The following is a 25,137-nucleotide window of genomic DNA, read 5'->3' on the forward strand; positions in this document are numbered from 1 at the left end:
CAATCCCAGGACTGACCTCTATGGTCCAGGACATCAGTTCCAGGTGTCAAGTGCGTACACAGGTAAATTCCAAGATGAGACCAAGGAACAAAGGTAATCAACTATGAGGAAGAGAGCCAGGGGAACACTGGGAACTTGATTTCACTGAAATAAAATCCAGCAATAGGTTCAAATATTTACTGGTATTGTTTGACACCTACTCAGGTTGGGGAGAAGCTTTCCCCACTCGTGGAGTCAGCCAACATAGTAACTAAAGTTTTGCTCCAGGAGATAGTTCCTTGATTTGGCATCCCTCTTTACCTGGGGTCTGACAATGGGTCTGCCTTCACCACACAGATATCCAAATTGTTGGCAAAGGCACTACATATCGATTGGAAGTTACACTGTGCCTATCACTCACAAAGTTCAGGGCAAATAAAAAGGATAAATAAAACCCGAAAAGAAACCCTGGCTAAATATGTTCTAGAAACTGGCAGTAGGTGGCCCGATCTGCTTCCTCTAGCCTTGTTAAGAGTTAGATGTGGTAATGCAGAACACGCCGAATCACCCCGCTGCAGACAGGCAGGTCTGTGCATGCCCTACTGAGGTTGTGACTTGTGTGGAAGATGCCAAATCACCCCACTGCAGACAGGCAGCCACCTGGTTCCACACTACAAAGATGCAGAGGACACCAGAACACCAGAGGACGGTACTGAGTCCCGCTGCTCCCAGCCCAAAGGTAGGGGCTTCTGAGCTGCTGTCCCACTGCTCCTGGTCCAGAGGAAGGGGATTTTGGGCTACCATTCCTACTGCTGCTCCCAGCCCCTGTCCCACCTCTCCCAGCTCAGAGAAGGTAATCTGTGCAGGTGCTAACAGCCCCCCACCCCAGTCAAAATGAGAAAACACATAAATAAGTCTCAAAACCAGACTTCCAGATCACCTACAGCAACCCCAAAGGGAAATGAGATGGAACACTCTGATACTCAACAACCTGGACCCACTGAACTGGCAACAAAAGGGGATCTGGAAAAAATGAAATCAGAAATACTTTCTCAGATAACAGGAGAAAATGTGCTCCTAGTGCAAGACATGATTAATAAATCTAGAGAGGAGCTGTGGAACATGATGGAATCCCAACATAAGAAACAAATGGAATCCATAAAACAGATGCAAATAGATTTCCAGGACATGAAAAACTCCACTGAAAGTCTACACAGCAGAATGAGCCAAAGTGAGGACAGAATTTCAGATATAGAAGATAAGATTGCAATTAGTGAGCAGGAAAAGAAAAATTGTTTCAAAATTATAAGGGAACATGAGAAATCAATCCAGCAGCTGCTAGATGATGCAAAGAAGAATAACGTAAGACTGATGGGACTCAGTGAAGAAACAGGAGAGAGTGGAGATGACATAAAAAATCTCTTCACAGAAATAATGGCAGAAAACTTCCCAAGCAGGGGAAAAGAGCTTGACATACAGGTAAGTGAGGCATATAGGACTCCGAATAGCTTTGATCAAAAAAAATCTACACATAGGCATATGATTTTTAAGATTCCAGAAACTCAACAGAAGAACAAAGTTCTCCAAGCAGTTAGAGAAAAGAAACAAATCACATATAAAGGAAAGCCCATCAGAATCACAGCAGACTTCTCAACACAAACCATCAAGGCAAGAAGAGCTTGGAGTGACATATTCCAAGCCCTAAAAGAAAACAGCCTCCAACCCAGATTGATGCACCCTGCAAAACTATCTTTCAAAACTGATGGGCAAATAAGATACTTTCATGACAAAGAGCACCTTAGGAATGTTGTAAATACCAAACCAGCACTCCAAAAAATTATACACATTATCCTAGGAACAGACATTGAGGATCACAACCCCAGGAAGCAAAGCAGAATGAACCCATCTGGCATGACAAGAAATTAAATGTAAAGGGGGAGAACCCAACAAAAAGAAAAAGTCATGGCAATGACAAGTCAATACGTTTCAGTTATAACCATCACTGTTAATGGTCTCAATTCACCAATCAAAAGAAACAGACTGGCAGAATGGGTCAAGAAGCAAAATCCAACAATATGCTGCATACAAGAAACACAGTTCATTCAAAAGGAAACTCATAGGCTGAAAGTTAAAGGGTGGAAAACAATACTGCATGCAACAGGAACCCAAAGAAAGCAGGAGTAGCTATCCTCTTTGCAGATCAAGTAGATTTCAAAGCAACACTTATTAAGAGAGACAAAGAAGGACACTACATCCTTGTAAAGGGAAGAATCCAAGAGGAAGAGATGACAATCATAAATATCTATGCACCAAACACTAGTGCACCCAACCACATAAAACAAATACTAATGGACATGAAAAGTCATATATGCACTAATACAATTGTAGTGGGGCACCTCAACACCCCACTGTCACAAATAGATAGATCAACTGGACAAAAAATAAGTAATGAAATACTAGAACTCAATCGAACTCTTGAACAAATGAACTTAACAGATGTTTACAGAGTCTTCCACCCTACAAAATCAGAATACACATTCTTTTCAGCTGCACATGGGTCATTCTCCAAAATAGACCACACACTCACACACAGAACATGTTTAAGTAAGTGCAAAGGAATTGAAGTTATCCCCTGTATATTATCAGACCATAGTGCGATGAAATTGAAGATCCATAGCAAAAGAAACTCAAAAAATTTCATAGTCACGTGGAAATTGAACAACACACTTCTGAATAACCAATGGGTCATAGAGGAAATTGAAGAAATCAGACAGTTCCTTCAATTAAATGACAATGACAATACAACATATCAGAATCTATGGGACACAGTGAAAGTAGCCTTACAAGGGAAATTCATAGCAGTGAATATGCATATCAGGAAAACAGAATGAGCTCAATTAAACAACCTGATGCTGAACCTCAAGCTTCTAGAAAAAGAAGAGCAGGAAAACCCTAAATCTCATACAAGGGAGGAAATTATAAAGATCAGAGGAGAAATCAATGCAATGGAGACTAAGAGAATGATACAAACAATCAATGAAGCCAAGAGTTGGTTCTTTGAAAGAATCAACAAAATTGACAAACCCTTAGCCAACCTTAACAGAAAAAGGAAAGAATAGGTGCAAATCCATGCAATTAGGAATGAAAAGGGTGAAATGACAACAGACCCAGCAGAAATCCAGAGGATCATCAATACCTGCTTCCATAACCTATGCACCAATAAGATGGAAAACAGAAGAAATGGACAGATTCCTAGATGCATATGAATTACCAAAGATGAATGAAGAAGACCTAAAAATTCTAAACAACCAATATCAACCAATGAAATTGAGAATGTAATTAAAAACTTACCAACTAAGAAAATCCCCAGTCCTGATGGCTTCTCTGCTGAATTCTACAAGACATTTAGAGAGGAACTGCTGCCACTACTGTTTAAACTCTTCAATGAAATTGAAAGGGAAGCAATACTCCCAAATTCATTCCTGGAAGCAAGCATCACCTTGATCCCCAAAGCAGAGAAAGACCCAACTGAAAAGGAGAACTATAGGCCAATCTCACTAATGAACATAGATGCAAAAATCCTTAATAAGATACTGGCGAATAGAATGCAGAAGACCATCAAGAACATCATACACCCTGATCAAGTGGGATTCATCCCAAGGATGCAGGGATGGTTCAACATATGCAAATCAATTAATGTAATACACTATATCAATAGAGCCAAGGACAGAAACCATATAATTATCTAAATAGATGCAGAAAAAGCATTTGACAAAATCCAACATGCATTTCTGATAAAAAACCTACAAAAAGGTCTTTGATTTCTTTGGTTAGGAGGATTCCTAGGTATTTCAGTTTTTTGGATGCTATTGTGGAAGGAATTATTTGCCCTATTTCTCTCTCAGTGAGTCTGTCATTGGTGTAGAGGAAAGCTATTGATTTTTGTGTGTTAACCTTGTAAGCAGCTACTTGACTGAATTCGGCTATTAAGTCTAGAAGACTTTTGGTGGAGCTCTTGGGGTCTTCTATATACAGTATCATGTCATCTGCAAATAATGACAATTTGACTTCTTCATTGCCTATCTTTATTCCTTTTATTTCTTTCTCTTGTCTAATTGCCATGGCTAATATTTCCAGAACTATATTAAACAAGAGTGGTGATAGTGGACATCCTTGTCTTGTTCCTGATCTTAGTGTGAAGGATTTCAGTTTTTGACCATTTAGTATGATATTGGCTGTTGAACAGACATTTCTCAGACAAAGAAGTAGAAATAGCAAATAAACACATGAAAAAATGTTCAACATCCCTGGTCATTCGAGAGATGTAAATGAAAACATCACTGAGATTCCACCTCACTCCAGAAAGAATGGCTGCTATCACAAAATCAACCAATAACAAATGCTGGTGGGGCTGTGGGGAAAGAGGAACCCTGCTCCACTGGTGGTGGGAGTGTAGACTGATGCAAGCACTGTGGAAATCAGTATGGAGATACCTCAAAGAACTAGGACTGGAAGTCCCATTTGACCCTGCAATTCCATGGCTGGGGATCTTCCCCAAAGAATTAAAAGAATCATACCACAGTGATATATGTACGCCCATGTTCATAGCAGCACAGTTTGTAATAGCTAAACCTTGGAAACAGCCCAAATGCCCATCAACTGGAGACTGGATAAAGAAAATGTGGTTTTTAAAAATAAAATGGAGTACTACTCAGCCATAAAAAATGAGAAATTAGAGACATTTATAGCTAAATGGATGCCCATTGAGGCAACAATCTTAAATGAAATAAATAGGACACACATGAATAAATTCTGAATTGTTTCTCTGGTGTGAGAAACTGAAATTGTAAATAAGGACTAAAATGTATAATAGATAATGTGAAATAGGAAGAAAAGGGGCAAAGGGGAAGGAAGTGGGAGGGATAGGGGAAAAGACAGAAGGGAATGGGATTAATATGAGAAAATGGAAAAATGGGAACAAAATCTTTGTAAATAAGGAAGAATGGAGTGGTTGAAGGGAGGCCTGGGCAAGGGTGAAAAATAAGAACCAAGAGAGACTTTGTAATGGTGCAAATTTCCAATGATGAGTGTCCTTGTATTTTATACTGAAAATGTACCAATGATTAGAATGAATAATTGATAATGCAAAATAGGAACAAAATGTCCAAAGGGGTAGGGGTAGTGGGAGGTGCAGGGGAAAGGAAAGAAGGGGAAGGATAAATGCTGAGAAATGGAAAAAATGGAAATAAAGTCTTTGTAAGTAGGGAAGGGTGGAGGGCATGAAGGGAGGGCTAGGAATGGGGAACAAATAAGAACCAAGATACATCATGTACAGGTACAAGCACCGAATGATAAATATAAATGTATTGTATACCTAAAATGTACCAATAAAAGAATTTAAGAAGAAAATAATAAAGAACTTTCCTGGCAGTTTGGAAACGCAGCCTCACTTAACATGTTCCAACCAGTACGCCTCATCTTTCTGGCTGCCCCTTTCACTGTAGTTGACCCCATCTTAGGAAATGGCAACTCTGGTCAGATTGCTTAAGTCTAGTACTGTGGAAGTAACATTGTTCTCTCTCTTTCCCCAACTATCAGCAAATGATACTAGTTTTTTCCCTCAAACTGTGTCCAAGCTCTGACCACTTCCTAAAATCTTCATTGCTATTGTCCTGCCCGAAGTCATAATTGTCTCCTGACTGTAAAAATGTGATTGTCTCCTAACTGCTATCTTGTATTTCTCACTACCTTCATTCTTCCCCTACAGCATCCAGAGTTCCCATATTCAATCACATTTCTTGAATACTTTATATAATGACCACCAATTTTTTCTAATTAATCTGCTCATTTTTCACCATAGGAGTTATTGCTACCCAGATGTCATATCAAATTTTGTTTTGTTGTATCCTTCTGTATTTCCATTGTCCGGGAGAGGATATGAATGCTGGAATGCCCATGAGTCCAGGTACATTGTTGTTTGTTTGTTTGTTTTGCCAAATTTCAAGGACCTAGGACCATGCTTGGTGCTCAGTAGGATTCAGTGTTATTTTGTTCAGTGAATGATCATTTGGGAAATGATCTTTGTTTCAGAGGAAATTCTCAAAATATTACAAGATCACGACCATTGTCATCATTGAGAGAGAGAGAGAGATGGAGACACAGGGAGAGGAAGTGCTCTTATATGTGAACATTGTACCTGAGAACTGAGCATAACAACTGGAGGAGATGATGAAGGCAATCTAGATTAACTCTGCCATTTACATGGAAGTGGAGAGAGGGAGGGCGACAAGTAATGAGGTGAAGTGCATGTCTGGAGTCAGATAGTTGATCAGGCACCGAGCCAGAGCTGCAGGCCTGGAGTCTTCCTTTCTTTGGTTCCCTTGTGTTTATTTTTAGTAAGGAAGTCTGGGGGAGAAGTGCTTTCACATCTCAGCTTCAGATTTCCTCGTTTTCTTGCCCTTTATTGGGTGCAAAAACAGTATGGGAAGGATGCTAAAATAACTGAAACACAGTGTGAAACTCTTCTCAATCGTACTGTCTCTGGAAAACTTTTACTGTAGAGAAAACAAAGTCCATGGGGAAGCAGTCCCTTGCTGAAAGCACATGGCCTAATTTATTACAGATACTTCAAGATTCCCAGCATTTAATTGTAGTGCTTGGATGTTGCAGAGTGGGTAGAATTTCTACATCAAAACAGGATCTTATCATCTCTGAGTTTGCTGTTCCTATGGCTTGCATTTCTTGAATCTCGTAAGTTCAAATAATAACACTGCCACAAATCCCCTGAATTTTTCTTTCTTGTAATTTATCTTAGACATCATCTACTTTGTAATCTCAAAGGCCCCAGGACCACAGGTTTGTCCTTGGGCCAAATCCTGTCCCTGAATTGCAGAAGTAATAGCACCCTGTACCATCAAAGACGGCTGAATGTTGGAAGAGGCTGATTCCTGAGGTAATAAACTCCCACATAGCTGAGTGTGGTTCTGGCAATCCAGTTAGCCTCCCTCTGCTCTGTCATCTGGTGTGTGCACAGGAGTTAGAATAACGTCCCTCTAAGTATCAGTGCCATCATCAGGGGTTCTTGCTGAGTGTGTCCTGCATCTTGCTCATTGGAGACCATCAGTGAAAAAGCAGCTGGGTGGTGATTATTGGGAGGAAACCTCACACACTCTGGGACCAGGCTTTTCAGGAAGGAACCCAGTGGTTTTTCCCAGTGCAGGTTTTGCAAACCCAAATGGGTCCTTGAATAATGGTCTGTTCTAGCAGAGCAGCTCACTTCTTCCTGAATTGGAGATGCTTTGAGCCCATTGGAAATCTTTCTGGTCCAAGTTCATGTTCCAAAGCACAGCAACCCATACCAGCCCTGGTGACCTGAAGGTAGGTGGTGTGAGCTGAAATCAAATGCAAAGTGTCTCAGCAGCCTAGAACTTTGGGCAACTCAATTTTTCTCTCAGAGCTACAGGGATTCATTTGTGAAATGACATGGTAAGGATTGGTGATTCTCTGTGGGTGGGGTGAATGAAATTAAGAATTTTCAGTGTGGTGAAATAGGTATAGCATGAATTGGGATGGCTCACAATTTAGTGGTTCTGTGGGGGTGTTATTTAGGAATTACCAAGTGGGAGTCTGTGAGGGGGTACGGGTTCTATTTCTACACTGTGAGGTTCCTCTTATCAACAAATTCTCTCTCTTTCACTTTTCTCTAGCCTTTGTCTGCAGGCTATCATTATGCTCTGGTCCAAAGAGAGCACGTTGCCTAGAGTACACTCTACACATTCACATGTGTTTCTGAATTGATCGTCTTTCCTTCCTGAGATTCTAGGCAAGGCAGTATTGTGTGTGTGTGGAAGTAGAAGTGTTTCTCACCAGTTAAGTGACAGAGATGGAGGGATGAGGTAGCAGAGAGAGGAATATAGAGATGACAGAGAGGAAAGGGTAGTTTTCAAACAGGTAAGCTCTGAGACATTCTTCCTCTTGGGTATACACCTTGAAAAATTACTAGACATCCATGATTCTCTTCTTACTTCTGAAAGATGTGCCAGTTGGTTGTAGCATATCACCTTACTCTCTTTGATGGATCAAAACTAGAACGCATTTCAGCCTAGATTGGAGATGTCTTTTTGTAGGCAAATTAACTTACCTTTGATTTCTAAGAAAATGTCCTATTTAACTTGAAATCTTTCCTTGTGTGTTGGGTCCATACTTTATTGTTTCTAAAGCTACAGGGTAGGGTTTAAGAAGTACAATGTCTGTGGTTAGACTACAGGACATAAAATCCTATCTCTGCTGCTGTGTAGCCTTAGGTGATTTAATTCACTGATCTGTGTTTCTGTTTTTTCAAAGGTAAAAAGGCACAATAAAATTAGATCCCACCCACAGGTTTGTTGTAAAAGCTCTGTGAATTTAAGTACAGAGAACACTTCTAAACTGTTTGGCATATAAGAAGTACTATTGACGTGGTAGCTAATACTGTGTACCAAAATGTTAATAATAATAAAAATTTAAGGTACCTATTAAATATAATTTGAAAGTAGAATGCATCTTTTTGGGTATAGATGCAGACACAAAATATGTTCACAAAGCTGTGAAGTGCTATGAGAGAAATGATAATGTACCAGAGGAACACAAAGGTGAGAGTACTTTTGCAGGAGAGGGGTTCTCAGGCAACCTGGCAAGAAGCAATGCTAATCGGAAAAGGGAGACATGGCCTCTTGGGTTCGGAAATAGCCATATTGTGTCCATGAAGTAAATGACATTAGAGATGCAAAGATAGGCCATAGCCAGTTCAAGAAGAGCTTTAACCTCCTTACTAAGAATGTTAAAATGCTGTGGGCAGTGAAAAGGTATTATTAAGAGTAGAGTAAAGAAATGACATGATGAGATTAGTATATGAGGAAGATGACAGAAGTATTTTTTTCAGTTCTCAAGGAAAAGAACATACATATGAGTTGGAGAAACAAAGGCCAGCATCATCCAACACACTGGGCTGGAGCTGGCCTTGGGAGATTGACAGCAGGGAACATGACAAGGAGAAGGCATCCAGAGAAGGCAGGTTTGGTGTTGGGGATTAGCAGCCTGGGCCTCAGAACACGTGAATTGAAGGTTAGGGAGTAAACGGGAAAATTGTTGAAGTGGTCCCGGGTATGAAGGTTATTAACCACAAGTGAGAGGAACTGAGGGCTGCCCTAGTTATTCCTAAGCAGTAGAGAGAGCTGAAGAAAGACAGGTACAGGAAGCAATGCTCTGATCAAAGATACAGAGTGATGGGGTGGGTGCCCCTGGACTCTAAGATGCACTGGTCATGTAGGCGTAGCTGATAGAGTGTGAGGAGGGGATGGCAGCAGTGATGCAGGTATAGCAAGAGAAAACAGGCAGCGTCATCCCCTGATGCATAGACCCAGGCAACAAGGAACACGGGAAGTTCAACCTGTCAAAGCGACTCCCCGATAGGAAGAGTTACACTGTGAAGTGAAGGTAATGCAAACACGGGCTATGTATTTGACTGGCTCCCAACTGCAGAATACCTTCCTGTAAGTTAAATGCCTGGGGTCAGAGTCAGAAAAATTGGTCTGAATCTGTGAAGTCACCACTTTCTAAAAACAATTCATCAGAGCCTTCATTTATAAAACTAAAATTAAATCAATCAATATAAAGTGTTAAAAGGCTGATATTTAATGCTGAACAAGTACATATTAGCTACATTCAGGATTGAGTGGTAAAAGGATTGACCTGTCCACTGCCCTATAACTGAAGCAAATCAGTGCCAGATCCTTTGCTTGACTGCAGGCTTTTCAACACCCAGCATCCAGGCCCTGGAGCTGAGTCCATGGCCAGTGCAAATAACGTGACTGAGCTGATCATCACCGGGCTTTTCCAAGGTGCAGAGGTGCAGAAAGCGTGCTTTGTGCTCTTCCTGCCCGTGTACCTGGCCATACTGCTGGGCAACGGCCTCATCGTCCTGACAGTCAGTGTCAGTCAGAGCCTGCGCGCCCCCATGTACTTCTTCCTGGGCTACCTGTCCCTGGTGGAGATCTGTTACTCCTCCACTGTGGTGCCTAAGTTCATTGCGGATCTGCTCGCCAAGGTTAAAACCATCTCCTTCAAGGGCTGCCTGGCTCAGATATTCTTCTTCCACTTCTTTGGTGTCGCTGAGATCCTCCTGCTCGTGGTGATGGCCTATGACCGCTATGTGGCCATCTGCAAGCCTCTGCACTATATGAGCGTTATGAGTCGCCAACTGTGTCACATGCTGGTGGCTGGTTCCTGGCTGGGGGGCTTTCTTCACTCCCTCATTCAGATTCTAATCACCATCCCATTGCCCTTCTGTGGTCCCAATGTGATTGACCACTACTTCTGTGACCTCCAGCCATTATTCAGGCTGGCCTGTGCTGACACCTCTGTGGAGGGCATCACTGTATTGGCCAACAGTGGATTGATTGCTCTGTGCTCCTTCCTCATCTTGCTGTGCTCCTATGTGGTCATCCTGGTCAGCCTGAGGAGCCATTCTGCAGAGGGGAGGCACAAGGCCCTCTCCACCTGTGCCTCTCACATCACGGTGGTTGTGTTGTTTTTTGGGCCTGCCATTTTCCTCTACATGCGTCCCTCCTCTACCTTCACTGAGGACAAGCTGGTGGCTGTGTTCTACACAGTCATCACCCCCATGCTGAACCCCATCATCTACACACTCAGAAATGCAGAGGTGAAAATTGCCATGAGGAAGTTGTGGAGTGCAAAACAGTCAAGGATGGGGTGAAAGAAGAGGACGGGATGGGAAGTGGATTTGAATACTCTGTTCCTGAAGTGGATTTTCCTTTCTGTGAGTCATTTAAGAATAGTAGTAACCAATATAAGGATATAATTTTACTACTGTGGTGATTGTCCTTCATAAACAAAGACCTCATGGTGTCTTGAAATATTATTCCAAGGACAGATGTTTTCAGCCTGGGACTTGATTGGCTTCCATGGTATCTAACAATATCATGAGTTTGGGTAATATGAAGGCTCCAACTCAGTGCAAATGCAAAGCATACTTTTTGAAAATGCATTTGTATTTTCATTGACAAATAGTAATTGTATGGAGCTATGGGTTACAGTATCATATTTTAATTCAACTGTAGAATGTATAATGATCAGATGAGGGTAATTAGTATATCATTCATCTCACACATTTATCATCTTTTTTGTTGGGAAATTTCAGCATGTGCTCTACTTGCTCTTGTGTGAATTTAGCAAATTGTTGTCACTCATTCTGCTACAGAATGTGACATCCAGTTTTGTTGTCCCTACACAATTGTCCCCAGTCCAAGGGAGAACATTTTAACAAGTACTTCATAGGCTGGATTTACTTATTCCTTTGTTTGGTCCTGTTTATTTAACCTCACTCAGAATAATCTATTTTATTAAGAAGTGAACCAACCAGATCAATTATCATGGGACACTTGAGGATGAAATTATCAGTCTGATTTTCTCCTCTGATATGGAAAAGTGTGTCATTGAAAATTAACCTTGGAATCTTTCAATCATTAGTTCTCATAATCTTATGTCATAGACCATCTGATCATGGTCACCAGAAGACTCCCGGTAGCAATTTCAGATTTTGTGATGTGTTGGCACACAAGATTGTCATTGGCAATGAATACAATCATTATGTACTCCAAATGTGTACTACGAAAACAAAAATTTTTAAAGGATATACTTTTGAGATTTTCCCCAATGTCCAACACTGATAAAAAGTGATACAATATCACTATAACTTCAAATAATATCATAATTATCTGAATTTTAACCATCAATAGTTATGACGAAGTCAAAGTTTTCACAAAACAGAAAATTTCAGCCCTAGCCAGTTTTAAGAACACAGAGTGCTCACATCGCCTGTCGTCCTTCCTTGGTGAGAGGGGGGTGGCACTGCCATGTGTTTCCACCCTAGACCTCTGTCCCTCCTGTAAAGTGACTGCCGAATGCACTTGTCTGCCTACCTGCTGCTATCTCCAGGTGAAGGAGATGACACAATCCATGTTTATGTTTCTCCCCCTCAGAATCTCCATGTCACCCTTGGTCCCACATCATTGTGAACACTTTAGAGAACATCATAAAATTGTCCCCTGGTGGCTTTGAAATTGCACAGAGTTGCACTGAATTTGTGTTGCATCTTGACACATTTTTTGAGGAACAGTTGAAATAAGTCAGGCAGCATCCCAGGCAGACGGAGCATCCCTGGGGTGATACAGCCATAGGGAATTTTCCCTTTCTTCTGTGGGTGCTGGTGAACTTCTGGGTGAAACGTGGTTGTAAGGGCAGCAGGAGCCTCCTTTCAGCCTTGCTTATCCCTTATTTGCATGGGTGTCTGTAATTAATCCCTGAGGAAATGCTGGTGTGTGTGTGTGTGTGTGTGTGTGTGTGTGTGTGTGTGTGTGTCCCTGGAATGACTCTAACTCCCTGTACTATATGGCAAATCCTGTACATCTTTGACTTGGGTTAAAGTCTCCTCCACTAGAAGCCCTTTTGTAACCCCTTTTCCTTGGGTAGAATCCTAGGTGCCTCCCGTGGTCACTTTTCATGTACATGACATCATTCCCCTGTCCGTTTCAGTATAATATCGCGTCTGTGCTCCTCCCTCGTTCATGTGTAAACTCAAGTGCATCCCTGTGCACTGTCCTGCCTCTGCAGCCCTCATGATCTTGATGCTGCACTAGTGAGTGCTGAGGAAACCACCCATGCTGTATCTGCGCTCACAGACTCTTTAGGACCACTTTCACAGTGGGCAGCCCCTCTCTTCCAGTAATAATGGCTCTACTTTTGGGTTCCTTCTCTTCCTCTTCCCTTTCCTCTTCCCCCTTCTTTCCCTCCTCTCCATCCCCTCCCCACCCCTCATCTCCTCTCCTCTCTTTTCTTCCTTTCCTTTCTGTTTCATGGATAAGGGAGCACATGTAATGCTTGTCTTTCTGTCTCTGGTTTATTTCACTTAACACAATGTCCTCCAGTTCTATCCATGTTGCTGCAAATGATAGGACTGCATTCTTCTGTATGTCTGAATAATACTCCATTTGTGTGTGTACCACGTCTTCTTTATCCACTGTTGATGGGCACCTAGGCTGATTCTATGTCATAATTAGTTTGATTAGTGCCACAATAAACATAGGCAAGCAGGGTATCTCTTTGGTGTGCTGACTTCATTTCTTTGGATATATACCCAGGATTCTGATAACCAGATCACACGGCAGCTTTATTTTTATTTTTCTGAGAATGTTCCATACTATTTTCCATAGGGACTGAACTAATTTATATTCCCAAAAATATGTAAGTCACTTTTTCTGTACATCTTCACCAGCATTTATTTTTTTGCATTAAATCTGTATATCAATTTTCAAAGTATGGCCATTTTGACTATATTGGTTCAGCCTATCTGGGAACAAAGGCTATATTTCCATTTCTGGTATCCTCTTAAATTTCCTTTTTTAGAGTATTGTAGGTTTCATCTTAGAGATCTTTCATCTCCTTATTTGGGTTAATTACTATCTCCTTATTTGAGTTAAATTTTTGATGCCATTATGAATGGCATTTTTCTCCTAATTTCTTTGTCAGTGGGTTCATTATTAGTGTACACAAGCAATACTGATTTTGTATTTGGATACATTTGCAAATTTGGATATTAATTAAGAATGTTTTGGTGGATTTGGGAAGGGTCTTCTGTGTAAAGGATTATATCATCTGTAAATAATAGTTTGACTTCTCTCCTACACATATCCCTTTTATTTGTTTTTCTTGTCTAATTGCTGTTACTAATGTTTCCAGTACTACCCTGAATAGGAGTAGGGATACGGTAGCAGACATCGCTGTCTCATTCCTGATATTAGGGATAGTATTCAGTTTCTCTCCTTTTATTTTATTTTATTTATTTTTTATTTTTTTGTATTAAATTCTTTTATTGGTACATTTTAGGTATACAACACAATTACATTTCTCATTGGGAATTGTACCTTTACATAATGCATCTTGGTTCTTATTTTTTCCCCATTCCTAGCCCTCCCTTCACCCCCTCCACCCTTCCCTATTTACAAAGACTTTATTTCCATTTTTTCCATTTCTCATCATTTTTCCTTTCCCTTCTTTCCTTTCCCTTGCACCTCCCACTACCCCTACCCCTTTGGACCTTTTCTTCCTATTTTACATTTTCGATTACTCATTCTAATCATTGGTACATTTTAGGTATACAATATAATGACATCCATCATTGGAAATTTGCACCTTTACATAGTCTCTCTTGGTTCTTCTTTTTCACCCTTGCCCAGGCCTCCCTTCAACCCCTCCATTCCTCCCTATTTACAAAGATTTTGTTCCTATTTTTCGATTTTTTCATATTAATTCCATACCCTTCTTTCCTTTCCCCTATCCCTCCCACTTCCTTCCCCTTTGCCCCTTTTCTTCCTATTTCACATTACCTATTATACATTTAGTCCTTATTTACACTTTCAGTTTCTCACACCAGAGAAACTATTTGGTATTTACACTTGTGTCCTATTTATTTCACTTAAGAGTATTGCCTCAATGTGCATCCACTTAGCTATAAATGTCTCTAATTTCTCATTTTTTATGGCTGAGTAGTACTCCATTTTATAAAAACCCCACATTTTCTTTATCCAGTCTCCAGTTGATGGGCACTTGGGTTGTTTCCAAGTTTTAGCTTTTACAAACTGCACTGCTATGAACATGGGCGCACATATATCACTGTGGTATGATTCTTTTAATTCTTTGGGGAAGATCCCCAGCAGTGGAATAGCAGGGTCAAATGGGACTTCCAGTCCTAGTTCTTTGAGGTATCTCCATACTGATTTCCACAGTGCTTGCATCAGTCTACACTGCCACCAGCAGTGGAGCAGGGTTCCTCTTTCCCCAGAGCCCCGCCAGCATTTGTTATTGGTTGATTTCATGATAGCAGCCATTCTTTCTGGAGTGAGGTGAAATCTCAGCGATGTTTTCATTTACATCTCTCGAATGACCAGTGATGTTGAACAGTTTTTCATGTATTTATTTGCTATTTCTACTTCTTTATCTGAGAAATGTCTGTTCATTTCAGCTGCCCATTTTTTGATTGAGTCTTTAAATTTGGGAGGTCTGATCTTTTTAAGTTCTTTATAGATTCGAGATAGTAGACCTTTGTCGAGGAAGAGCAGGTGAAGATTTTTTCCCACATTGTGGGTTGTCTCTTCACACTGCTGGTGATTTCTCTTGCTGTGCAGAAGCTTTTTAATAAGAAGAGATCCCACTTGTTGATTGTTTGTGGTAGTTCATGGGCAACTGAGGTTTTGTTCATAAAATCTAGTTTCTCTCCTTTTAATATGATGTCAGTAGTTGGTTGATCAGATTGAGATAAGGTCCTTCTATTCTTTTTTTCTTCAGTGTTTTTATCATGAAATATGTTGGATTTTGTCAAAAGTTTTTTCTGCCTGTATTGATAATTATGTGACTTTTCTCATATTACATGTATTTGTTTGTGTATGGTTGTGTTGGTGTATTGGTTTGTGTATGTATCCTTGCATCCCTGGGATGAAGCCTAGTTGGTCAAATGTGTGAACTTTTTGATGATTCATTGCTTTCTGCTTGTCAGTATCTTCTGGAGGATTTTTTTTATACATTAAGTTTATTGGTACATTTTAGGTATACATAATGATCTCATTCATCATTGGAAATTTGTACCTGCACATGATATATCTTGGTTCTTGTTTTTCCTCATTCCGTTTCCTTCCCTTCCAGCCCTCCACCCCTCCCTATTTACAAAAGCAGGAAAAAACAGAAACAAAATTCTTCTCGAGTATTTTTAATCTATATTCATCAAGTATAGATTGACCTGTAGTTCTCCTTTTTGGTTGGATCTTAATCTGATTTTGGAACCAGGGTAATGCTAGCTTCCAGGAGTAACCTTGGGAGTACTTCTCTCCTTTCAGTTTAATTAAAGACCTTGAGGAGTATTGATCTTCTCTGAAGTTTTTGTTGAATTTAGCAGTGAATCCACTTGGACCTGGGCTCTTCTTGGTAGGTTTTTGTTTTTATTACTGCTTCAATTTCATTGCCTGTTATTAGATTGTTCAGTTTTCAAATCTTCTTGTTTCAGATTTGGTAATTCATGCACATCTAGGAATTTATCCTTTTGTTCTTTTTTTTTCTTTTAAAATGTTTTATTTTCATATATTTTGAAGGAGTTAAAGAACCCACCAGAATAGTATGTTAAATCTTAGCATTGTGGTGCATTTCCATCAAGTTTTAGAAAGAAAAGACAACAAACAAAAACACAAGTGAAGTCTCTGTGAACCCTCCAATTCCACTGGCCTCTCCTGCCTCGGGAGGCACAGCAGTGGCTTTCTCACATCCCTCCAGTGCATAACTTTACACTCTCATTTCATATCATTTGAATCCACAGAAAATGTTGTGCAAAACAGTAATTGTGTCTCCTATGTACCAAGAACACTTACATGCCAGACACTATTCTAAGCACCTCACATGCACCATTTCATTAACTATCCCAGCCCATTTACAGTACAGTGAAACACCAGCCAGCAGGAGTGGTGCCCACGGGTACATAAGCTGGACTTCAGGTAAAAGGCACTCTGTGTTCAGCTCCTGCAACTTTTTCCACTGAAAGCTGCAACTCTCTAATTCTAATTGCAGAAGTACCAAAACCCAAAACCTAGACAAAAAAACACCCGTTTACCTGTTCTGTTTATGGCATGCACATTTCTCCCAATCCTGCCTAAACAGTGCCCCCATGAGCAGACTTTTCTTTCCTCAGGTGGAGTTCACCTGGGATGTATCCAGAGGGGACTGCACAGTGGAGTACTCACGACTTCACAAGCCTTTGCACACTGCTTGGGACACTAGCTGTCACACCCTCTATTCACAAAGCAGTGTGAATTCGTTTTTCCACACACTTAGCCACCGTTGGGCTTTCAAGAATTCACTGACTTATGAGATTGTCTGTGTTGTTCTACATTTCTCCCGCTTTCTTCTCTACAAATCTTTGTCCAGTCTGACAATCTGTCAGCAAGGGTGGGGCTGACCACACTGCATGGGTGACAGCCACTCCATGCTGGGACACTCTGGGCCCATCTGGCCCTCCCCACCCACAACCTCAGTTCTCCAAGCAGCGGAGAGAAGGCGGGCCAGGCGGGAAGAATCCTGCATGTTCTCCAGGCCAGCCGGGGGCACCTGCAGACCCAGTGGCTGAGATAAACAGACAATGTCAACATGAGTCCTGTAGCTCAAAGCCATCCACAGCAGGCTTCCAACCAGCAGGTCAGTAATGAGCAGTGGTGTCCAGTCAACCTTCCACTTGCGGACTCCTTCAAAACACTCCACCCCTAACTTGGCTGAAATAATCCAGTTCTCAGGTCCTTTAGAGAGATACTTTGGGCAAAAATCTCCTCTGCATGGCAAGTACCTAAGCCTGGCAGCAGAGTGCCTGGCCATGCTGCAGTGATGGCCGTGAAACAGAAAGCCGACACCACCTAGCAGAGCAGAGTGCAGGCCCAGGAAAGGGCTGGGGAGCAGCTGTCAGGATGTGGGCACGGCCTGTTGACAAAGGGCGACAGCAAAGGCAGGACAGTCCAGGGGGCAGGGGTGTGGGGGTGAAGTCAAAGCCAGCACTGATTACACCAATATGTTCAGTGGTTATGCCCAAGGCCAGGCTTTTACTGATATTTCTATAATAATATCACTTACAGAACTAAGATTTACTGAGCAGATGATACCAGCACAATCCTACGGAATGCTTTGGCATAGAAGGATCTGTTGGTTTTGACTTCACTGTGTATTTTTAAATTGGACTGGAATATATAAAAGTAAGATCTCATTCTATAAAAATGGCAGTAAAAGCACCTGTTGGAACCGGAACTCCATGAGGAAGCAGGTGGCACAGGAGTGGGGAGTGGAATTTGAAATAGGAGAAGGCTATTTTCAGCCACAGCACCAGTTGACAGGGGAGCAGCACCTCTGTGAGGGCTCCAGCCCCAGAATCAACACCTCACCCTCCTCAGGAAGCTAGGCCAGTCACAGGCTTGGGAGGCAGCCAGCAGGGCCTGGCCTACCACACACAGGAAGAAACCACTGCCGAGGTTCCCCGGCTCCCCAAGACCATCGGCTCAGAAAAGGGACAAGGTGCCCAGAGCCAGGGACCCAGACCCGAAGACCCCAAGGCTCTTCCTTGACCTGGCCAGATGCACATGGTACCCTGGCCACTGCCCAACCATGTGTAGTGCCAGCTTTGGGCACGCCAGCCAAGGGACACATGCTTCCACTGTTGAAAGGTGACAGGATGGCAGGGCTATCTAAGATGACAAAGTTGAAAATGCAGCACAACGCAGAGAGGAGACGCCCGCTCCACCCATCCGTGCCTGTGCCGACGCTGTGCATCTCACTGCCTTCACGCTCACTTGTGCACAGCAGTCCCTAGAGGACAAGAGGATCCAGCACACTACCATGCGCCCGTCTCAGGCTGGGTTTCTCCTTAGAAGACATGGCCCGCCCGGGAGCCAACTCGCAGCTCAGCAGTGAAACACACCTCTCCACTGGCGACACCACCCCGCGCACCTGTGCTTCGAGTCATCAGGAATTCAAAACAGTGAAACAGTGCTCACGTGCACCTGAGAAACATCAGTCCTCTGCACCACCAAGGTGGTCCTTGCTTTCTGCTTCAACACAAGTGGGCGGGCAAGTAAAGGAGGCACACTCACCAGGCCCCCACTCCTGAGGGCAGCAGACACAAGCACAGCGCCTCTGGGCTGAGCCTGACACCAAAGCGGACCCCTAACCCAGGGGGAGGTCTGTGGAGGAGGCCGCAGCGGGCAGAGGCACAGCCCTATGGCAGCTGTTTCCATCCTCTCGGGCCAAAGTCTATGGAGAAGTCAGAGCGCATAGCACAGAGTCCCATTCAGAGGAACTGGCCACAGATGGACCTCAGAGAAGCCTCAGCCTCCCCGTTTCCTCAGGCCCCATCCTTGGTGAGCCCACACAGGCTGATTCCTATCCAGACCACTACTGTCCTCAGAAGGGCCCTGAAGCTTGCTGGCTCCAGGTGACCCGTAGTGCTCACATGGCCTGGCCCGTATCCTCTCCCAGCTGGCCCACTCCACTCTACCCTGGGCCCTCCCTGCTGTGCCCTAGAATGCCAGCCAAGTCCCCACCTCTGCCCTGCTCTTCTGCCTGGAGCTCTCCCAGTGATCCGTATGGCACATCCCTACCTCCTCCCAGTGTTTGCTCCAATCTCACCTTCTGTCTAGCCCTTCCTGGAAGCCTACTGAACATCACCTCAGTGCAACATTCCTGCACTCTTCCCCTACTCTGTCCTCAGCACATGACCCAGGACACCACTCCCATGTTTCTGTGAAGGTGGAGACAGCAGGCTGTACTTGTTGTACTGGCCACACTGGTGCCCAACATGGGGCAGGCGCTCTGCTGCCCATGTAGCCCTATAGGGTGGAGATGGCAATGTGGTCATGGTGGAACTCCATTCTCCAAGTAACTGAGACCACTAGCCTGCTCTCTCCCACCTGCTGCAGATGCCTCTATGCCTCAGCAGCAGCTAAGAGCCCGCCATGAAGCTGAGGCCCAGCCAGAACTCCTCAGGAGACACCTGGGGGAAGACTGGTTCTTGACATGCTTGCTTTTAATGACAACAGAGTAGACACCATCACAAACCAAACCTAAAGAGAAACCAAGGCTCCACTAGCCCCTTGGCAGAGGCCACAGCCCACCAGGCCACACACACGCTGTCCAATCCCAAAGGGCAATGTTCTTGTCCTTAGCTGATAACGGAGACCTGGCCAAGGGAAGCCTGGGCTATTTGCAAGAATCCTCCTGGGGCCTGGGCCTCTACCTGGGCCCCAAAGAACATGTTGCTGCTGCTGCTGTTCCTGGTATTGCTTCCTGGCAGGTAGGCAGGGGACTCCCTGAGCTTTTAGATTCTCAGGATTCCCTGCCATTAGCTCCCCAAATAGAAAGGGCTGGGTCCTTGTAAAGGTTTTCCCCACACTGCCTACAACCAGGGGCTCTCCAGAGAGTCCTGAGGACCCACCACCCACCCCGCTGTCAGTGGCAGGTCCCCAGCTACTCTCGAATACAGCTTTTTATGTGCTGAGCCAAATTTGAAGACCATCTGAAGGTCTTCCCACACACTCTGCACTTGAAGGGTCTTGAAATCTCTTGTTAATGAGCAGGGATTCCTTGCTAAAAGCTTTCCCACATATACTACATCTGTGGCACTTCTTCCCAGGCTGCGTGTCCTGGAGTCCCATGAACACCAAGCACTGGTCACAAGGTTCCTCAGCATCTTCTAGAGGTTTCTTTTCACTTGGTTTTAGTTCCTGTACACTCAGCCTTGTGTCCTGAAAGGACAACAACCCCAACGAGCTACATTCCAACTGTGTGACTTGGGGGTGTTTTCTCTGGTGGAGGGAAAGCATGCGTCTCCCAGTGAACTCTTTCTCAGTCCACTGGTATTTGAAAGGTCTCTCTGAAGTGTGGATTCTCTGATGATTAACAAGACAGTAATTTCTATCATAAGACTTCCCACACACATTGCATTTATAAAGCTTCTCTCCGCTGTGGATTCCCTTATGATCTAAGAGATTTCTTTTACGTGTAAAGGTTTTCCCACATTCTTGGCACCAAAAAGATTTCTGATCAGTGAGGACTTTCAGTGACAAATGTGGAGGCGCATTCCTTTGATGGTCCTTGTGCTGTCAGTGCACGGAGTGCCTCCTCTGGTGCCGGTAGAGATTGGAGCTCCATCTGAAGGCCTTTCCGCACTCCCAGAACTTGTAATGCTTCTCCCTGGTGTGAACTCTCTGGTGGATGAGGAGGAAGGAGTGATTACAGAGGGCCTTGCCACACTGGCTACACTTGTGGGGCTCCTCTGGGAGGCGACTGCTCTGTGGAACTTGGAACGCACAGATCTGACTAAAGGATGTCCCAGGCTCTGGTTTTCTTTTAATGGCATGCTTCTTCTTGTGAACAATGAAGGCTGACCTATAGGTGAACCTTTTCCCACATTTACACTGGTATGGCATCTTGCCTGTGTGGATTCTCTGGTGCTCGAGGAGGGTTTTCTTTGGAGTAAAAGTTCTCCCACACTGCTGACACAGAAAAGTGTTCTCCACAACAGGGGGCCCCTGAAGCTGATGGAAGTCCTGGCTGACATCATCCTGACACGGACCCGGTGCACAGAACTCCTCGTCCTAGTGCAGCCTCACGTGATGCGTGAAGTTGGACCTCCACCAGAAGGTTTTCCTGCAGTGGACACATTTATAAGGCTTCTCCTGCATGTGATTCGCTGGTGTTCAAGGAATAGGTCTTACAATGGAAGGATTCCTACCCTGGCTGCAGTCCATGGGCTTCTCCCCAGTCTGGTCTCTCAAATGAGGATCCAGCTCTGAGGCGTAGGTGAGGGTTTCCTCACACTGATTTGACTCCACTTTCTGCTTGGTGTGGGTTTCCTGGTGCAGATGGTAGGCTGACATACACTGGAATGCTTTGTCACATAAACCACACTTGTACAGCTTCACTACAGTGTGATTCTTCTCATACTGTATGCATTTAGAGCTGAAGGCTTTGTCACATACACTGCACTTAAGTGGCTTCTCTTGGCTGTGAAGTCTCTGGTGGTACTCGAGATGGGCGCTCCATTTGAAGGTCCTCCCACAGTCCTGATACCTGTACAATGTCCCCACTGCAAACAGACCTTGCTCATGGGGGTAAGCAGCACCGAGGCTGAAGCCCTTCCCTCAGGTGTCCTTTTCACTCCATCAGCCCAGTATGAATCCTCTGATGGAGGCTGAAGCCCCCCACCACATGTTTGTGCCCCTTTCCTTGTTTGCTTTAGTCCTAATGGTGTGAACTTTTCCTCAAGAGTCTGTCACAGCCGTGTATCAGGGATCACTTTTTCCTGGAAACTCTCAACTATGAAACATACTTTAGGTCAAGAGTGTCACTTCTTCCTGATGCTTCCGATTCTGTCCCCGTCATGGGACTGAAATCAGACTCTTCCTTCTTAAATCTCATGTAATGCTTCATTAGCCAGCTCTGCTGTTCCAAAGACTCTCCAGGCCCCGCCCACTCTGGAACACTTGTCGCAGGACACCTGGCTGGCACAGCATCTTCCACAGGTTCTTGCTTTAAGACCAATTTGTTTGTCTTCATCTGGAGCTCACCTCCTGTAGGGGCAGAACCCAGAAGCCTCTTAGACTGAGCGGTCTGGACATTCAGGGCGCAGGGCTCCCTTGCTTCCAACCAAGACATGAAGGCGGGTTTGGAGCAGGACCTGCCAGAGGAGCCACATTCCCATAGTTCTCCAGCATTACATCCCTGTACAGGTTCCTCTGGGTCGAGTCCAGCCAGCCCCACTCGTCCTGGGAGAAAGTCACCTCCACATCCTTGAAAGTTGCAGCCTCCTGAGGCTCTGGCATCAAGGACCATGTGGTTGTGGTCTGGTCTCCAGGGCCCCCCTCTCTCTCTGGGAAAGGGAAGGCGCCAGGGCGGCGGGAGGATCGGGTGGCCCAGCCAGGAAGTCACGCACTCCTACTGCACAGGGAGGCTCCAGCTGGGGTCCAGGTGCAGAGCCACTCCTGAGTGGGGACAGCGGGGGCCAGGTCTGCGAAGACTGCAGGACCGCTGTGCCCATCCAGTGCACAGCTGGGCTGGAGTCAAGGCCTGGGTTCCTATGCCATGAGCCACCCAGGTCCTGCTGCAGCTCCTCCAGCACCCCCACGGCCTCCTCGCCACTCTCAGGCTGGTGTAACTGCACCCTGGTCCGGAGCTCCCCAGGCAGCATGCTCAGGAACTGCTCCAGCACCAGCAGCTCCAGGATATAGGCCTTGGAGAGAATATCCGGCCTTAGCCACCAGCGGCAGAGCTCCCGGGCCAGCTCAGCATCTCCAGGGCACTGGAAGACTCGTGGTAGAGAAGCTGCCTGAAGAGCTGGCGGAACAGCTCTTGGCCTGGCCGGTTGAAAGTCTGTGGCTTGGCGGTGTGCACTGAGCATAGCCTTCGTCCTCCTCTTCTTCCTCCTTCTTCACAGTTAGGAGGCGTCCTCTCTCCCTGGGGGTCTGGGCCTGCGTTGCAGGGACCACGTACCACCGGCCTGGGGGCATCGCTCCTGCTCAGTCTACCCCGCTGCATGCAAACCAGGTCTGTGCCGTTGCCAGAACACTGCAGGCTCCTCCGGGTATCTTCTCAGCACCGCAATGAACAATGCCATCTGTGGGCACACCACACGTCACTGGCGAGTCACAGAAGTCACCAACATTCCAGTGCTCTCTGGTCAACACCTCGCGCCGTCACTCGCCGAGCTCTTCTGCCCCAGGTCGCGCACGCGCGCTGCCTCCAGTGCGCTGCATGGCCGCTCTAGGACCTCAGGGGCCTGGCGTCTCGGCTCCTCTCGGCCCGGGCTCCCGTCAGCAGCGGGTCACACACGCGCTTATCCGTTTGTTCTTAATTCTCCAAATTATTGGCATACAAATTTGCGAAGTAGTTGTTAATAATCTTTTTATTTTGGCAGTGACTATCGTGATTTTGCCTTTTCCAATTCTAATTGCATTGATTTGAGTCTTTCCTTTTTCTGGTTAGATTGACTAAGGGTTTGTCTATTTTGTTTATTCTTTTGAAGAACCAACTCTTTGATCCATTGATTCTTAGTAATGTTTTTTTGGTCTCAATTTCATTGATTCCTGCTCTGTCTTTACAAATTCCTCCCTTTACTAGCTTTGGGTTTGGATTGTTCTTGTTTTTCGAGGACCTTGAGGTGATTGTAGGTTATTTATTTGGGGTCAGTCTGTTTTTGTGATGTTGGCATTAACAGCTATAAACTTCTGTCTTAGGACTCTTCTCATTCTGTCCATTAAGGTCTGGCATGTTGTACTAGCATTATCATTTAGTTCTAGAAATTGTCTTATTTCTTCCTTTTCTCTGTAACCCATTGTTTATTTAAGATTATGTTGCTTAGTTTCCATGCATTGGCATGCTTTCTCTATTTTCTTTTCTCATTGATTTCTAGTTTAATTGTGCTATGATCGGATAATATATATGATGTATTTTCAATTGTTATGTTTTTCTTAAGCTTACATAATTGGCTGTGTAGTTTATTTTAGAGAAAGTTCCATGTGCTGCTAAGAAGAATACGTATTTGACTGTTGGGTGGAACACTCCATAGGTATTTATTAAGCCCATTTCTTCAAAAGTTTTGTTCCCCTCTAATATTTCTTTGTTGATTTTTTAATCTAGTGAACGTGTCTATTTGTGCTGGTTGGGTATTGAAGTCCCCCACTATAATTGTTTTCATACTTATTTAGTCTTTAATATTCAGTAATATTTATTTTATGTAGTTGTGTGTACCATTGTTTGGTGCACAAATGTTAATAATCATTATCTCTTCCTGTTGTATTGTTCCTTTAACTAATATATAAATGACCTTTTTTCATCTTTCAATCAGTTCTGGCTTCATGTCCATTTTGTCTAAATATAGAATAGCTACATCTGCTTTTTTTTTCAGGTTTCCATTGCAAGGAACATTGTTTTCCATTCTTTGATTTTTAGTCTATGAGTTTCTTTTAAGGTTAAATGTGTTTCTCATATGCAGCACACTATTTGGTTTTGTTTCTTTATCCATTCTGCCAATCTGTATCTTTTGACTGAGGAATTGAGATCATCCACATTGAGAATTATTACTGATAGTACTGACTTACTCCTGTCATTGTCCCATTTTCCTGTTGTTGCTTCCCTATCTGTTCCTTCCTCTTAACTGCTCACTCCACCTGGTTACTCATTCTGTTAGACCTTTCATCACTGTTAGCTTCATTGTCTATTTCTAGGGTATCTTTAAGAATTTTTTTGGAGTGCTAGTTTAGTGGTCATGAATTTCTTTAGGTGCTCTTTATCATGAAAATACCTTAGCTCTCAAGCAATTTTGAAAGAGAATTTTGCAGGCTATATTCTCCTGCACTGGAAATTGTTTTCTTTTAAGGCTTGAGACCTTTTACCCCAAGCTCTCCTAGTCTTTAATGTTTGTGTTGTGAAGTCTGCTGTAATTCTAATGGGGTTTCCTTTATAAGTGATTTCTTGGTTTTGTGTAATCATTTTTAAGATTCTGTTCTTGTGTTGGACTTTGAGAATTTT

At 43.8% G+C, this 25,137-nt stretch overlaps 1 protein-coding gene and 1 pseudogene across 1 annotated transcript; one reads left to right on the plus strand and one right to left on the minus strand.

Annotated features, from left to right (window-relative positions):
• The first annotated feature begins 9,805 nt into the window (after positions 1-9,805).
• On the plus strand, positions 9,806-10,732 carry LOC101726170 (olfactory receptor 4B1). Its single transcript, XM_087205708.1, has one exon. The coding sequence runs from the start codon at positions 9,806-9,808 to the stop codon at positions 10,730-10,732; it is 927 nt and encodes a 308-aa protein (XP_087061834.1).
• Positions 10,733-15,028: 4,296 nt separating this feature from the next.
• LOC101725679 (zinc finger protein 445 pseudogene) lies at positions 15,029-23,253 on the minus strand (annotated as a pseudogene).
• Between the last annotated feature and the right edge of the window lie 1,884 nt (positions 23,254-25,137).

This window comes from Heterocephalus glaber, unplaced genomic scaffold (genome assembly GCF_053883595.1).
Source record: "Heterocephalus glaber isolate CG9 unplaced genomic scaffold, H.glaber_assembly_v1.0 deba00000594, whole genome shotgun sequence".
Lineage (NCBI taxonomy): Eukaryota > Metazoa > Chordata > Mammalia > Rodentia > Bathyergidae > Heterocephalus > Heterocephalus glaber.